Source organism: Chaetodon trifascialis, chromosome 10 (assembly GCF_039877785.1).
Source record: "Chaetodon trifascialis isolate fChaTrf1 chromosome 10, fChaTrf1.hap1, whole genome shotgun sequence".
NCBI classification, from domain to species: Eukaryota; Metazoa; Chordata; class Actinopteri; order Chaetodontiformes; family Chaetodontidae; genus Chaetodon; species Chaetodon trifascialis.
Window position 1 is genome coordinate 12,199,665 of NC_092065.1, and position 16,675 is coordinate 12,216,339.

General features: G+C 43.1%; 2 protein-coding genes and 1 non-coding gene across 4 annotated transcripts in view; all 3 read left to right on the plus strand.

Moving 5' to 3' along the window:
- The first annotated feature begins 29 nt into the window (after positions 1-29).
- malt3 (MALT paracaspase 3) lies at positions 30-7,886 on the plus strand. The gene is made up of 15 exons (XM_070971769.1): positions 30-174; positions 451-521; positions 609-733; positions 1,005-1,143; positions 1,265-1,440; positions 1,631-1,727; positions 2,215-2,250; positions 2,344-2,547; positions 3,258-3,435; positions 3,625-3,699; positions 3,886-4,013; positions 5,425-5,574; positions 6,183-6,337; positions 7,005-7,121; positions 7,217-7,886. Exons 2-15 carry the CDS (start codon positions 479-481, stop codon positions 7,553-7,555), a joined length of 1,962 nt encoding a protein of 653 aa, XP_070827870.1. The 5' UTR covers positions 30-174; positions 451-478; the 3' UTR covers positions 7,556-7,886.
- Positions 7,887-8,673: 787 nt separating this feature from the next.
- Positions 8,674-8,745, plus strand: trnah-gug (transfer RNA histidin (anticodon GUG)). The gene has a single exon. It is a non-coding gene; the product is annotated as a tRNA-His (tRNA).
- Positions 8,746-9,744: 999 nt separating this feature from the next.
- LOC139337258 (FERM domain-containing protein 5) overlaps positions 9,745-16,675 on the plus strand; it is a 65,615-nt gene continuing 58,684 nt past the window's right edge. For both annotated transcript variants that reach the window (XM_070971770.1, XM_070971771.1), the window contains exon 1: positions 9,745-10,148. In XM_070971770.1, coding sequence (XP_070827871.1) covers positions 10,047-10,148 — 102 coding nt within the window. In that variant the 5' untranslated portion in view covers positions 9,745-10,046. The remainder of the gene's footprint in view (positions 10,149-16,675) is intronic.

Below are 16,675 nucleotides of genomic sequence, written 5' to 3' on the forward strand. Positions count from 1 at the left end.
ATATACACCAATATTACAGGTTTACGGTAATGTGTGTGTGCGCGTGTGCTCTGTCTCGTTCCGGGAAAAGGGAAGAGTTTACTTGATAGAATTTAAGTTATGAAGCTTGAGAGGAGGAAAACATAATCTGGTGGAGGTCCGACAGATGCTCTACAGGGACAAGGCTGAGGGCAGGTATGCACTAAAACGTGTGTGTGCGCGCGCGCGCGTGTGTTTGTATTTGTGTGTTGATCACCAATCAAGTCAAAATCAAGATGTTTCTGATTGAATTTGTAGCATTGTTCGCTGCTTAAAGCTCACTTCACTCGAAATGAGAAGTTAAGGGCTGAGAGGCCAACAGAGTTACAGTGATTTCCTGATGTTATTCATTTCGTCGTTTTCGTTTTTTTCCCTCAAGTTTTTGGGAGTGATTGAAAAAACTAATTAATTTTAAACTCACACTTCTTACAGTCTGGTATAAGAACAAGAAAATGCACTGATGACCGGATCCCGTCCCAAACCCTGTCGAATAATGATCAGAGGTATGTTTAATCTCAACATTACGTTTGAGAACAGACACAACACCGTCTGCCCTCAGATGACTGAGATTGTCGCTTGATTTGTTTCAGACATCGTCATAGTGCGCCATCCCGTCTGTGTGTGCGTGCCCGTGAGCCATAAGGTGACCCTGAGTGTCCGTGCTGAGGGCACAGGTGTCCTCAACTACCAGTGGTTCACTGATGATGAAAAGGAGGTATGTGGAATTTACTTTTGCACGTGTGTTACAAAAAAACTTGTAAATAAAGTGTGCTGTGTGTGAGAATTGTGTGTTTTTGTGTGTTTTCTTTCTTTGCTTCCACTGTACATGTTTGCACAGGTGTCTTAATCTCGTTGAAGCCACCCATTTAAATAAAGGATTACCCTAAAATAACAAGAAACAAGAAACCAGTACAATGTTTGACGTAGTCTTGCGCTGATCTTAAGCGCTTATTATTTTATTATCATTATTTTGATTTGTTTTCAAGGTGGCCGGTGGCACTGATGCAGACCTGACCGTCACAGCTAAGAAAACTCAGCTCTACGTGTGCCGAGTGAATGACCACTTTTATAACTGCGTGTTCAGCGAATGGGTGAAAGTGAAGGTGCTGGACATTGATAAGTCAGGTATGCATCGTGCTGTAGCAGTTGTTTTGCATATCTGCAGCATCGCCCGCAGTTTCATGCATATTGCTGGTTTATTGCTGTGGGTTTGAATCGATATCTCTGTCTTTTCAAATCCCATCAGGCTTGCCAGAACACTGGCAGGGGGAGCCGCACATCGCTGTCAACCCTAAACCCCAGACAGTCCAACAAGGTGCAAAACTCGCTCTCCGCTGTGCTGCCTTTGGCATCCCCACTCCACACTATCAGTGGTACAGAAATGGACAGCAGCTGTCAGACAAGACTGGTGACACGCTGCAGGTAAAGAACGACCAACGAGTGTTTACTTGCCTCAGCGCTGTTAGTGACTGTTGACACAGTGCTGTATTTACTGTCATTTCACTGGCTCAGTCATGTACTTGTTTTGATTTCTGCTTGAGTACACTTACATGTGGGGAAATAGCTGAAAGACAAACAATGGTAGAAAGATAATTTATTGTGGTACTTGCAGATTGACCGTGCTACAGCTGAACATGGAGGATCATACCTGTGCTCCATATCTAACGTGCTAGAAGAGAGATGGACTGAACCAGTCGATGTTGACATCAGTAGGTCGCAACTAACTGCTTTTTTCAGCTTGGTAAAAGTCTGCCTTTTCTCAGTAATTTCATTGTACATTGACTTTACGTCCTCCATTTCAAATGAAACAGCTGTGAAAAAAAAAAACGTTTTTTTTTTTTTTTTTTACACTCCTTTCATTCCACTGATTTAGCACTTGGCTCTAAGTTATTTCCATTATGCTGGAGGTACTTTCCCATTTCTACAGACTTAAAAGGAAGTTGTTAGACTCCAAATACTACTTGATCCGAGCCTTAGACACACAACAGGAAAGTGATGTAAAATGAAACTAGTTCATGAAATGTTTCGCTTGTTTGTAACTTATGTTGTAGTGGTACAGTGCCTGTCAAAAAAAAAAAAAAAGCTGTCAGGTTCTTAGACTGTGCTGCTCTGTGTGTGTCTTCTCAACAGAATCATAGTACTTCTGAATTTTTGGTAAAAAACACTCATTTTGTGCTTTTGTTTTTTTTCTTCTAGTGCAAACTGATGAGCTTCCTCCTGGAGCGCTCACAGGTACAGTTTTATGAAAAGACGTGTCTACCCACGCATGGCATGTATTTTCATTTCCTCGTGTGTTTTAATCAGAATTCTACTCTGATGTTTTAGCCACCGATAAAGTTGCCCTCCTGATTGGCAACATGAGTTACTCCAACCACCCTGACTTGATGGCCCCTATCATGGATGTACACGAGCTGTCTAACCTCCTGCAGCAGCTTGGCTTCAGAGTGGTTTCCCTGCTGGATCTCACCAGGGAGGAGATGCTGGCTGCGGTTGACAAGTTCATTCAGCTCCTTGACAGAGGAGTTTATGGTTAGTATAATTTGCGTACACATTGTGTTGTAAATTGACTACATTGGTGAGTTGATTCATGGTTTCAACTTCCTTAGTGAAATGCTGACAGTAATTTCAACAGTCTGAAATGTAACGTTGTAATTTCCTTTGTCATGTTCTGTGGTCCTTATCTTGTTGTCTACTTGTCATGGGTCATGAACCCACAAGAGGTTTATTATAGCTTGCTTTATACGCATGAGTGACTGAGTGGGTGGATAAATTGGACTCTCTGCATGTGATGATAGTGTTAAACATAAAAGAAAGGTGGCCTTGTAGCGTATGAAAATGTTCAGCTAGAGCATACAGCTTAACAACTGGTCATACTGTTGAGGGGAACTAAGCCACTACTGTTGTTAACAGCAGACAGGTACACACTTTACTCACAGAGCTGTAATATGAAATTATCTCGGTGATAAAATAAAAGTAAGGCTAAGAGAACGGTCATGCTGTGTCAGAATGATACCGCCTGTCACTATTCTGTACTTTCTCTTGCTGATAATGAAAGAAAGGAAAAACACGTGTGTTTTGAAACATGTGCTATATAGATAAGAGGCATTGTTTTGCTTGCCAGTGTGACCATTAAGCTGCTCCAAATGTAACCTATTGTTTACCCCAGCATTGCAGATTATGATTCCAATTCTTGTGGTTGTGCAGCTGTAACCAGATGTGTACTTTATCACTCTTGACAGGCCTTTTCTACTATGCGGGTCACGGGTATGAGCGCGCAGGGCGGAATTACTTGGTAGCTGTTGATGCTCCGCAACCGTATCGACCTGAAAACTGTGTCTGTGTGCAGAGGATCATGGTCAGCATGCAACAAAGATGCACCGCACTGAGTGTGATCCTACTGGACACCTGTAGGAAATGGTAGGTGCAGTAATTCATTTTAGGTTTTACTAAGAGATGACAGATTTTCATATTCATTGTAAATTGCTGATGATTAAATGTAAACTGTTATATATTGTCCATAGTAGCTGATTTTGTCACAATGTGCAAGTAATCAGGATTTATTTTGAATCATTCGTTCTTTTGAAAACTGCATTTTTCTTTTTAAAGGTACCACCAGGATTGCATACCTTCAGGCATCATGCCATTGAAACCCAGTGGGAACACTGTTTATGGTTATGCCACGTATGTACTTTCTTATTTGTTTCTTTGTACATATATCATTACAAATATGGAAGCCATTAACCACAGATCTAATGGTGCAAGCACAGTTATTATTGCCTTTGTGACCCAAGAATCATTTTTCAAAAAACAGAACTAAATCTTTTGCTACCTGTCCGAGAATAACATTTCCTTTATTAACCAACGCAGGTGTGAAGATGCTGAGGCTTTTGAGGTCCAGGATGGGGGGAAAAGTACTGGAATCTTCACGAAGTACTTGAACGCGCACATCCTACAGTCTGAGAAAGTCACACACGTCTTGGAGAAGGTGTCTGAGGGTAAGTCCTCCAAACAGAGCTGTGGTTTTGGTTTTTGATTACAGTACATGGTGTTAAATCCAAATGAGCCTAACAACTTATCTAAAGTGGCCCTGTAACAAGGTAGTTCGAATGTGCTCTGCTATTTAGTAGATGAGTGGCCATGTGTTCACCATGGAGGAAGTGGTCGATTCAAGTGAACACATTTATGGCTGACAATAAAATGATTCATGTTAGTGAATGAGTTAGTCATTAGTGCTGGAGATTAAAGTATAAACGTACTTCAAATCAACTCAAAGCTGAAAGAGTATGAAACCTTCACAGCTTTTTGGGTAAACAGATCTGAAGAGGACAGGTTGTTCTTTGTGTGCTGGGTGGATCACAGACATGTTTTATAATGTTTGGCAAATCATTTTAGTGTTGTTTACTCAGGACTTGATAGCATAGCTGTGACTGAGCCAGGGTGGGGAGTTATCAAGTTGTCCCGTCTTGAAGGTGTGTTGGTCTGTTTGATGGGTCTCTGGTAGAATAATTTTTCGAGGTACCATTAGCATGTGACCTCATTCTCTGGAAATTCATACTGTTGGCTAGAGAACAGCAAGAAACCTGAGAGCTGCAGAGTGCAAGACAGCTGCTCTGCCGTTTGGGCACCCCCTGCCACCGCGCTCATTGGTTCACTCGCAAAATCAGCACTGGCGGGGCAGGACGTCCCGCTGAGAGCACTCTGTGTGTATGTGGACATATTTACACGAGCAAGTTATGACATATCTACAACAGCGTTTTTGACTTTTCGCTCTTTGTACTTTTTATTTGAAATCCCAGATCCACGATATGAGCAGTCACTTAAAATGTCCAAGCCTCTGCTTTCAAGATGTTGATAATGAGCTGCTGGTTGCTCATCCATTAAGGGAACATAGTGAAGACAGCCTGCTTAAAATATCCCTGACACCAAATCGTCTCAAAAGCTAAGCATAAGTCTATATTAAATTGTTTGATCATGGTTTCACTACTGGCCAGCCATTCCACCCTGTCAACCTCATAAATGATTCCTATGTTTGAATGTAATAAATCCTGTCAGAAGAGATTTTCCAAAACAAAATCAGTCCAGTTTACTGTGCGTAACTCATTTTTCAGAGTTCCCAAAGTTCCTCAAAGCCAGCCATGTGAATCTGATGAACTTTGATTCTCTGAACTCAAAATTCAGGCAGCCCCATGATGAAATTAGTGTTAGAGCACAGGCTGTTGTACTTGATAAATATTTAAAAAGGTTTACTAAGATTTTAATGAAGTAAAGATTTTCCCAAAATTGGCCAAAGTAGTCAGAGTAAAATATGGTAAAAACGCCCTGGATTTTTGTATGTGACAAAGAGTTTTGTCATCAGATCTCACAGGCATCATATTTACCTGCATTTTCTCCCTTACCCTGCCCCAGATCTAGGCAGAGACCCTCTCGTCACAGGCAAGCAGGTGGTGGAGATCAGGCACACCCTGAAGGAACCTCGATCCCTTGCAGACCCAGTTCGGACCACTGGCCACACAAGGGAACTACACCTGCGAGACGCCTGCTGGAGACAAGCAAATGGTGAGTAGAGGAAATGTTCCCCAAACCTACACGTTTCTTCCTATGTTTAGTAACTTCTAGGTCAAATTGCATTGAGGAAATTTTTAAAATATGTCCAAATATAGATTACCTTCCATGAGGTAAACCACAATTTGATTGATCTGTTGAATGAGAGAGAGATTGTCCCGTTTACTCTTCCTCACACCTCCTACGCTCCAGCATGTGACAAACCAAATGCAGACATTCTGGTTTTATGTGAAATTTACAGCAGCCTTTGAAAAAGATACTTATTGTTTTTAATCAATCAAAAACAGGGAACTGATTAATTTTACACAGTGTATTTTCATGCCTCATGGAAGAAATAACTTCCTCAAATTTAACTTAACCTCTTGGGCTAATCTGAGAATCTTCTCAATCTCTTTCCAACCAGATGGAAGATTAAAATGTGTGTCTTAAATTAACAGGGAGGCTGAAAGTCCCTAATGTGGTTAATCAAAAGCTCAACAAAAAGTCTGCTCTATCTCAGCAACTTAATGCCATAAGAATACAGAAGTACAGTCAAACAGTTTTAGAGCATGTTATTTTTAGTCGTAATTTAAAAAAAAAAACCTTTTCATATCTCCTTTCAGAGCTACCGCGGAAGAAGCGGTTGATGTTTCTATGCGGAGTAGAAGTGGAAGTCAGCTTCTCAGCTTTGTTCTCTAATGTCTTGGTGGCTTTTGCCACTGTGAAGACTACAGGCCCCCGAACCCAGGACTGTACGGTCACGCTGAGTAGCATACCTGTAAGTATTGATTTATACTTAAGACTATCATCCTGTCAAGTTTTATTGTCACCTCTGTAGGAACCACAGCAGATCAATATGGAGACATTCGTGTAGCAAGGCTCTTTCAGTATTGATTAAGACACACACTGAATACAATACAGGCACAAAAAAAGTTCAGTATACAGAAACGTCATCTTGGCCTTCAGTTTTTTGCCACCTCACTGATTTTCTTTCGTAAGTTATTAAACTCAGCTGTGGTAAAAATTGCAAGTTGTATCTGCATCATATGTTCCATGTTGCTCACCGTTGAACGCTGTGAGTTTCCATTAGCCCGTAGGAATTTCACAGTGATGACCATTCACCCCCATGTTTCACATGTCTGAGGAAGTTCTGCCCATATATAGACTTCCAGGCTGCTGCAAGCACAGACAAAGCAGGAAGTTGTAATGGTTACCCACTGTACTTCTCTTTGTTGCTGCATGCATGCACACTTTTGACTACGGAATCTTGGAGCAGACTGACATCTAGTGGCTGATTTATAAATGCACCAATTTCATAGTACATTTCTAGCAGAGCTGGGCCAATTTAACTGCATGTTTATTGAGAATGTATTTGGACATGTTTTGATATAACTGGTGCAAAATGCTGATGTCCTGACGAAATGTTTTATGCTCTGAATCCTCAGCCAATAGAAGACATATTTTCTGGCCCTGGCAGGTCAGAGGAGATGGACACCCTACTGTTAAAGTCATCTGATAACCCAGACTGTACTCTGCGACTTTGTGCTCTTCAAAGGCTTACGGTACGCAATCCATGATGTGTCAGAGCAAGTCTTTACAAGAAAGTCTCTAGAAGAAATGTGACAATGTATTTTCATTTATGATTTACCTGTCTTAGGAATCTGTGGTCATCAAGGTGGATCTACACTATACTCACATGGACAGTAAGCTGCGCCAGACAGAAAGCCAACAGGTGGACATAGGAAAGCCTCTGGTGGCATCCTGTAAGCTGTACAGGAGGAATCATGCTACCGCAGCCAAGAAGCAAGAAGGTGCTTCTGCTAAAAGCATGGGCAACATTTCAAGCAGCAAACCACGGCTGCATCAGACTGTCGCTGGCCCGTGTCGTCCTTTCACCAGGAAGGCAGAGTGCACTGCTAAAGCTGCTGTTACAAGGAGCAATGAACCTGAAGAGAATGATGAAAACGAACTGCAAGACTTCATTCTTCCTCATTAGGGCTTTCCGGCCCTGTGACTGTAAAGACAAGTTTGAAATGACGTATTAGAAATGCTGATCATGCATCTTTCTTGTCTGTGGTTGGTGATGATGGATGAGTGAGCGAATGACTGAGGTATTGTTTTTGGTTTGTGTCCCCAGCCTTCAACTCTTAGCGCAACACTGAAGAAACATTAACACTTACTTTGGCCAACCACTGACTTCATCATGAATTGTATAATACTTTAAAAATATTTGTTTTTCATCAGTGGCAAGCTGGCTAGCCTAATTTATCAAATAAAGACCATTCCTGTTCATAATTTATGTAATAAAGACTACTACTTTCATCACTATTTTGATTGTCAATCTAATGTTATTGTCTTTTTACTGTGAAATCATCAGTGTGAATTTTAAGACATGAAAATCAAAGTTTGTGATTTAATAGACAACATATAAATTAACAATTATGGTGCTGAATGCTGGTTCGTTTAAAACTTGTAGTAGTGCTAGTCTTAATTCTACTTTGGAGAAAACTGACTAAATTTACTTGTAATATGGAAGGACTCCTGGCCAAATATGAAATGTTATCTGTCAAGATTAGTAATGGTAAGTAACGTTAAACCAAAGGGAAATACAAATCTTGCCATTTGGGATTTCAGTCGTGAAAGAATAAACACAAAACTATCACTTAGTAACGTTGTAGAGTAACTTAATTGGCTATGGTAGCATGAAGTTGAAAATGCTAATATACTTACGACATCTTGCAAATTACAAGCTAAGTTAGCGTCTCAATTGTGTTGAACCAAAACGTGACGAAATAGTATTTTTAACGTAAATGTAAAAACAACCTTCTTATTATACATATTTTACATTTTACTTGCTGAGTGACGTTACTGAATACTTTGTGTCCGCTAGGCAAAATACACGTCTTTATTTTGGCCCACCAGTGACGTTAGCGTCATGTTAATAAGAGTTAGCATCAGCTACATTTCATCTTAAGTTAGAAATGAAACACTACCCCCGTCAGCTACGATTCCATTTCTAAGCTATGTTATTATTTATTTATCTATTATTCCGATATATCGCTTATTGTTCTAATAGAGAAAATATTGGCCGATAACACCAACCCCCACTAGCTCGCCGTGATCGTATAGTGGTTAGTACTCTGCGTTGTGGCCGCAGCAACCCCGGTTCGAATCCGGGTCACGGCAGCATCACTGACAGACTGAATGTGGGGCAGCTACATTTTACATCTCCTGTAATTCAATTTTACAATATTCCCAACTCCAACATACAATTGTAACGTTATCCACTGAATGTGAAATGTGGTATGCTGAAATATAGACAATAGATTGGATTCTCATGTGTGACTCCCTAACAATAAGTGGTTCCCCTTAGATAAAATTTGGACACCTCTCAGAAGAATGCGTAGTGAGTTTTATGAAGTCTAGTTTGAAAATTAGGAGGAAGAAAGTGAAATGTAGGTAAATGTAGTGAAATTACACCGCTGTGGATTTTTCCGGAGCTCCTCCACCATCCGAGACCACAGAGTGTGCAGAGAGCACAACAGTGAATGATTTTCACACGCTGGGGACACTGATGGCTGCACTGACGGCGACTGGCCTGCAGGTGGCAGTCGAACACATTCAATATTCACCCCCTTTGACAGGAGGTGTTGTTAAAAATAATGCTTTGCCCCCTTGTCAGGAGGGCTTACCTTAAGTTTAGCAAAACTGTTTACATTTACGTATTACAGTCTTATGACACCTGAGGCCAATGGCTTTGGTCAGTTTGCTTTGGTTCCTTTGCAAAGGATTTTCATGAAAGCTACTAAGTTCAACCTCACAAGACAAGTATTGCTTACGGTATGAACTTCGGGGATATTTGATATGTTGTATTTAGGCTTAATCATACACCTTATAATTCATCAGCCTATCTCTCAGTCCAAAGCCTTTGGTTAAAAATGAGACAAGGCAATGCAGTCATCCCTCAGTGGTTTTGCAATATAAATAAGATATGCCTCTATATTTAAATGTAAGCCTTTGGAGGATATTACACAAATAGGATCCAATTTAGAATATTTCTGCACCTGGGTAGCTGTGTGTCAGGACAAACTGCGGCGCAAGACACACAATGTTGGATATTTAAAGTGCAGAAAAAACGCCACACACTCCCGTTGGTTCACTTTGACGTCAGTTTTCACTGGGACCCGCCCGCTTGCTCAAGTGGCGGCGGTGAATGGTGAGAGATAATCCTCGGCTCTGCCACAGACACACAACAGGGCTGCGCTGCCTCTGGATCTGGATGCGGGCATCCCTGGATTCTGCTCTTAGCGCGGGCCCACTGCACGAAAACTTACCGGGACAACAATGGTGCACGCCTCGGCGGCTGAATACGTGGCTGCTGGTCGTGTAGCGGACCGGGGATTGCGGTCAATGTGACATTCACTTGCACGCTGGTGTTGAGTTTATTGTTCTGGTCCTAGACGCAGAGCAGCGATTCTCCAGGGAAGATGTTGAGCCGATTCATGAGTGGCAGCATCAGGAATCTCGAGCGGGAATACAGCTGCACCGTCAGACTGCTGGACGATACGGAATATACGTGCACCATTCAGGTTAGTCACCTGTCGACACACGGCTCGGTCACTCCGCAGGGCGCCGAATCGCGCTGCGATTGTGTCTGACCTGGCGGACAAAAAGAGCGAGTGTTTGAGCAGAGGGGCAGCAAGTGCCCGCGTGTCCCGCTGCTGGTGTCCAAAAAGAGAAATTGCAGACCCCGAATAGGACGAGGTGGAGTTATTTTTTGTCATTTCAAATAACATCAGGCTGATTCAGGGGCATGCTTGACCCACTATTGCCAGAATTCATGAGTGAATTTGGTGGCAGGCTTTGAGACGTCAGGCAGCTCTGTAGGACAGACATGACATTTCCCTCAAGCTCTGGTTGATGGGATGTCAAAAGCACATTGCACCCTGAAATGTCTGACTTGAAAGGCCGTTTAGGCAAGTCTATTTTCCTCATGTGTCTCTTAGCCAAAGAGATTATTGCTTGCTGGTTCATCATTTAGTGTTGCTGCTCGTGCAGTTTCCCTTGAACCTGTGACATCAATAATGCACTCGGGGTATCCCATTGCTGCTCTGGAGGACATGCCTACCAAGTTGCACTTTGTGGCTCTGGTGGATCTACACAGGTCAAAGCATAACCACAGCGTCCTGTGTGATGTCGAGGCAGGATTGAATGTGCACTTCTCATCCATAAAAATGATCATTTACCACAGCGGAAAACAAACTATTTGATGTTGTCAGCAGACACGTATTGCTTGTACAGATGAAAACAGAACAAGGCCCTGATGTTGAAAAAGCCTTGGTTTTCTCTCACCACTACAAGCAATGCTTTGATGATTGTGCAGTTTTTTTGTTCACACTGATTTCATAAAAAGTGGGTGAGAGGGCCTGTCACATCAATTACGAGACAAAATTGTTGCCTTTGTGGATGCTGTGCAGTTGTAGGAAAGGGGTGTAAGGAAATCCTTAGAGAATTCCCTGACGAGTCAGCAACATGTAGACACAATAAAGCCACTCCACAACGAACCAAGGCAGCATTTAACCTGCAGTGTGGAACATGAAATAGACATGCATGATTCTTGTCACTTTGATACCATTTATCATCAGCAGGACATACTGCGATCGCTCCTCTTTCCTCCCATGAGCGAGCGTGAAACAGATACTGCAATTACTGTGGGATCGTGACTGTGTGCCCAGGTTGTAAACAGACCTGCGTTTCGGCTTGGAGAGCTGAGCCAGAGATGGAGCTGGGCCAGATGGACTGTGAAGCCAGCAGGTGTGCTGTTTGCAGCAGAGTCGTGTGGTCTGGGTGGCTGACGTCAGCAGGCTGGAAGGAGGGGAGTGGAGTGAGAGAGGAGAACGCTCCGGCTCTGCTGTGACTGTCTGGCAGCCTGGCTATCTGTCTGTCTAACCTGGCCCTGGGAGGGAGCAGGCTAATTCATCTGACTGGCCACACCGCTGGAGAGTGTTCTTCATTTAGTTCAAACTTTGCCCTTCCTTCCTTCCCTTCTTCCTTTCAGGCTTCTGGCCTGCCAAAAACCAAAATCACCCTGGATACCAGGACACCTAGACTAGGGAATGCAAAGTAAGAGGCATAACTAGGTCATATATTCTCAGTCTCTCATGAGCTCACTGTGTTTTTGACTCTCTCTGAACCCTTTCCTAAACTGTTTAATGTCTCCAAATTCTAATAGCCCCCATCTTTTCTCTGACATTGAAGCAGAAGCTCATTCAGTGATGGGGACATCTCCATAAAGCCGCCTTCAGCAGAGACATCTGCAAGAGAAATTTGAAACACTACATGTGCGTACACCACAGCTGAGCATTGAGGGCTTTCAGAGGAAGGCCAGAGAATGTGTCCATCTCCTTAAAGCAGTGGCAGCTGTAATGCATGAACTTAAGTTTTGCTGTAATGAATTATGGATCCTTCCACTATGTTTTGGAGAGTAGAAGTGAGCACTCATAATTACACAGCCCTGTAGATTTAGCTCTCATCTCGTTGCAGGTTGATGGAAGTGCCTGAAATCCTCTGTTGCCCTCAGGCGCCTCCTCCTCTCTGGGTTTAATGCAATGTTGCAGCAGAGAGTCAGACTGAGACTTAAGCAGCACCACACATGATTGTCATTTTACTTTTATACATTTGAATAACAGATAAGAAAAGGCCACACCGTGAGTCGAAGACAACACCAAGTGGATTCACCTACTAAAAGATGCAGCATTTGTTTGTGGGTCTGCTCCTGAAGCAAAACTCAAACATTGTTCTAGTATCGGTCATTGACTCATTATTGATGAGTCCAAGACATCAGGTTGTTTGTCCAAAGTCTGCTCTGTAGTTCTGTCTCCAAGCTTGTGCACATAAAGAAGCCACAAATATGGCACTGTCATACAGCTGGCTGCCAGTATTTCTTCTGGTTCTCTCAGCTTTAAGTGTCTGCTGTCGCAGTAAAATAGCTGAAAAGGTGCTGTAAATTTTGCGATGAGGCAGAAAGAGAGTTAGACAGATGGTTTCTGCAGACATGGGGAAATTATTGTTTACCTCTAAAGGATTTATTTTTAAATAAAGAAATCTGTGTTTGAGCTTGCATTTTCTCATGTTTTTGCTGATTATTATTATTATATCCTCAAATGCTGATCATGAAAAAGTGTGATGATGTATGATGTGGATCATACTTTTTATTTCTCCTTCACCGGTGTTAATCTGTTACGCACTCTTAAAACCTCCAGTGTTTCGTCCTTGTGCTTCTAATTAATAACAGATTTATTGAATGACTGTCAGCGCAGTGATCTGGCTCACTCTATTCCAGATACACAGCTAAGTATAGCTTATACCCTGTGAAACCTGTGATTTCCCTTCGCTTTCTAGTAACCGTTTTGTTTGAGGAAACCCTGACCTCCAGTGTTTCTTATCAGCCCAAAAGTAAAATGTAAAAGTTAGTAAAGAGTTAGCGTTGGACATCCTGCTATTGCACCACCGCTGTGACCAAAACCAATGCTGGACAAGCTCCCCTGAGGTCTGCTAACATCTTGTTGGAGAGACTGCCGGGGGATGGGAGCTTGTGTGTGTGTGTATGTATGTTTGCGCATTGAGGGGTGCTTTACTCTCAACATGGTGCAAGGGTCTCAGCTGTTGCTACGGTGACTCCACAGTTACTCTAACAGAATTGTGCGATTGCTCACTGGACAGGATTGCCCCTCCAAAAGCCCTGACAAAGACTTGGCTGTTAGCACTTCAGGAAGATAATTCACTCCCTGAATGTCATTGGATGACACTGGTGGTGAGGTGAGTGATCCCATGCCCTCACCAAGCGGGGAGATCTTGGGACTGACCCATTGTTCCCCTGACACACATTCAGCCTTTTACCTCCTTTGGCGTCATTATCATCAGAGATATTCTGCATTTGCTGCTAAAGCGCATGCGAAAAGCTCGATGTGTTGGGAAAATGCTAAATGCATGTAGCGCTGCTTATCATTTCATTTTTTTCATTTACTAGTCAGATACAATAACCGAGTTTTGGTACTAGCAACCCTTTTTTTCTTGAGATGTTTTGACGTGTCACAGTAGGAAAAGCACAGGTGTTGATGAAGAAAAATTAGTCAGTGTCACACTGCCATGGCTTGGCACGTTATCAGTAACCTTTCCGGGATTGATCACATTTTGATTGTAGTTGGGAACTGTGTAATCAAAGAATCAGCAAATAAAATAACAAATCCGACCAGACATTCATTTTTTGGTTCCATTGGTTTTCGCTACTTGCGGCTAGGGACAAATGCCAGTGCAGACACGTTGTGGCGTCACCCATTGCTTTGTGGACTCACCTGGCATTATGGTTGTCTCCATCTTGGCTTTCTGGAGTCAGAAATAACCATATTTGGGTGAGAGGCGGTGCTGGGGAGGATACATATTGCTACAACCTGAGGACAGGGCGTGGTAGCAACTCGTCAATTGCAAGTTAGCCATGCTTCTCACAAGCTAACGATCAAACTTCTTTTTGCAACCATTGGATTCGCCCCCTGCTGGCATTGGTTTCGCTTTTAGACCCAGAAACTGAAACATGTGTGATGAATGTAGATGGCTCAGAATAAACAGTCCATGTTTTATAGTTATTACAGTTGTTTGTGCAGTGTCTGGAGTGACACTTCAGAGATACCTGGTGACTCTTTGCTGACTTTACACTGTTAGGACCTTCAGAAGTGTCCTTCTCCAGACCTGCGAGGCATATATGTTAGCCCCGGCTGAAAGAGTGCACACATCTGTGTGCGTCTGTGTGCAGGTGTGTGTGCTCAGAGCTCACGGCAGCAGACACACTGTTGCTATGCCTCAGATGAATGATTAAAATGTGTGCTACGTCTGAATGTTTCATGAGGAGTAACCTCTGGAGAACGTCACTTGTGTTTACCAGCATCACTGCGCACCAGCATCACGATTGGCTGAACCTGTGGCGCATGGCTGGTTGCGGTTACATCACTGTAGCGTCTATCTACTCAGCAGAGCAGGGCAGGGCGGGACAGACCCGGTTTGCAGCCCTCGCCAATCTCTTTCATGGGGATTTGATGTGTGGGAGCAGCCACTTGCCAGTTACACTTAATCGGGCATGCCTTGTTGATAATGAAACGGCCGATGCATGATGTCAGTGTTGCAAAGGGCTGCTGATCTGTCGCTGCCTTTGGATGTGGTCCTTAGTCTTCATCCTTGTGTTTCATTGCTGCCTCACTCGCAGCTCTGATATTCCAGACCAGCGGGTTGTTACGGGGAAATTAAACTTGACCTGGCATTCAGGAAAAAGCTTTGTGTAAGACGAGATTCCAGATGACTCTTTTGTTATGCTCTCATTGAAACTCAAGCTCACACACATTTACACTTTCTTCTCTGAGAAACGTCATCAGCACTCTCGATTGGTCGCACAGTCATATCTGGACGTGGTGAGGCCACTAAATTTGAGTACAGAGCTTGTTTGGGTTTTGTCTCACCAAATGGCCCTCTCATATTCCCCAGTGTCTCTTTGTGTGTGTGTGTGTGTGTGTGTGTGTGTGTGTGTGTGTGTGTGTGTGTGTGTGTGTGTGTGTGTGTGTGTGTGTGTGTGTGGGGGCTGGATGGAGAGCAGGCAGGCAGTCTGTCAGTGTGTCGGCAGCAGTCTGCTGAGCCCTCCTTTGTGTTGTCTGGGATGTATTGTGTGACGAAGAGGAACAGAGAGGGCCTGAGGTTATGCTCCACCTGGAAACATGAATATTAAACCTCCTACCAGACCAATATATTCCTGCGGTGTCTGCTGATGAGAAAGTTGGACAAGAGCAGAGCAGAGCAGTGCTGATGATTTTTGTTCCTCCATCAGGCCAAGGGTCACTTTAAAAGGAGACAGCCTACAGCCATACAAACAGCTTGTTGGTGATATTTATATACTTCAGTGGCCTCATAAATGAGTTAACACGGCGCAGTGCGACTCTTGGTGGGTATGGCGGAAGGGAGAGCCTCAGATAGCTTCACCAATTTAAAAGTGGGAAAACGATGTCAAGCATAGCTTTGATCAGTTACAGATAATGAAGGGTGTTTGTAACCTGCAGTGATGATGCACAGGAGTGATACACCACCTCGAGCCAGAGCGCTAATCAGTTAAGAGCTGTCTTCAAACGTTGACCTCAAAAGTTTGTGAGCACAATTTGGTATCAAACAGAATTTTAATTGCCATGTTATATCAGGCTCAGCATTTACTAAAGGAGGTCAGCGTTACAGCCTTGGCTAATATTGGATAGTGAGTTGTGTTTTACAGTGAGACACTTTTGTGCAGAGCAATTTTTGTTGTGTAACCACCCTAACGTTTCTGTTGCAGACGGCTGCTAACGGCGGTCACAAAAAGATGATTTTATATCAGCAGCCGTAAAACTGATAACCAGTATAACTGAAATCAATTTGAAATCAGATGTTTTACTGTTCATTATCATTTAATTGCTCTACTTTTTGCAGCTGTATTACTGACCTGCGTGCCTTCAAAAAGTTTTAATGTCACAGTGCTGCTATTCACAGTCAGACTTTACTTTATGTCCTCTCCTCTCTACGTCCTCATTGCTCTGGTCCTGTTTGTCTTTGGGTCTCTGGGCTCGCTGCTGTATGAGAGAATCCACCCTTTGTCTCGCGCTGTACCTCAAGGCCCTGTGCCTCTGCAGACTAATGAGGAAACACTGGGATACGCTCATACTACTTCACTCTCAGTGAAAAAAGCGGAACTGCACGTTCTGTCCACTCAGGCTGCACAGCAGGAGGCTGACAATTTAGTGATTTGCTGTATATTTGTGTTCATTTGGATTCTTACTCTGTCATCAGCTTTGTGCAATATTGTTTTTCGCGTTCATAAAAACAGCGCTTGCATATATTTCATCTGTCAGTCCAACAATGTCGTTATTTGTGAATAATCCGCGGTCACGCTTTCCATTACAAAAGTGCCTTTGTGATGCAGATTGATAATAATGTGGGTGTCATCAGCGCTCAGGCCAGGTGCTGAGCTGAAATCAGATGTGGTCTGACAGCCACGGCACTCCTCTGTTGGCCAATCAGCCAACAGAACATGTACTGATGAGTGGAGTGT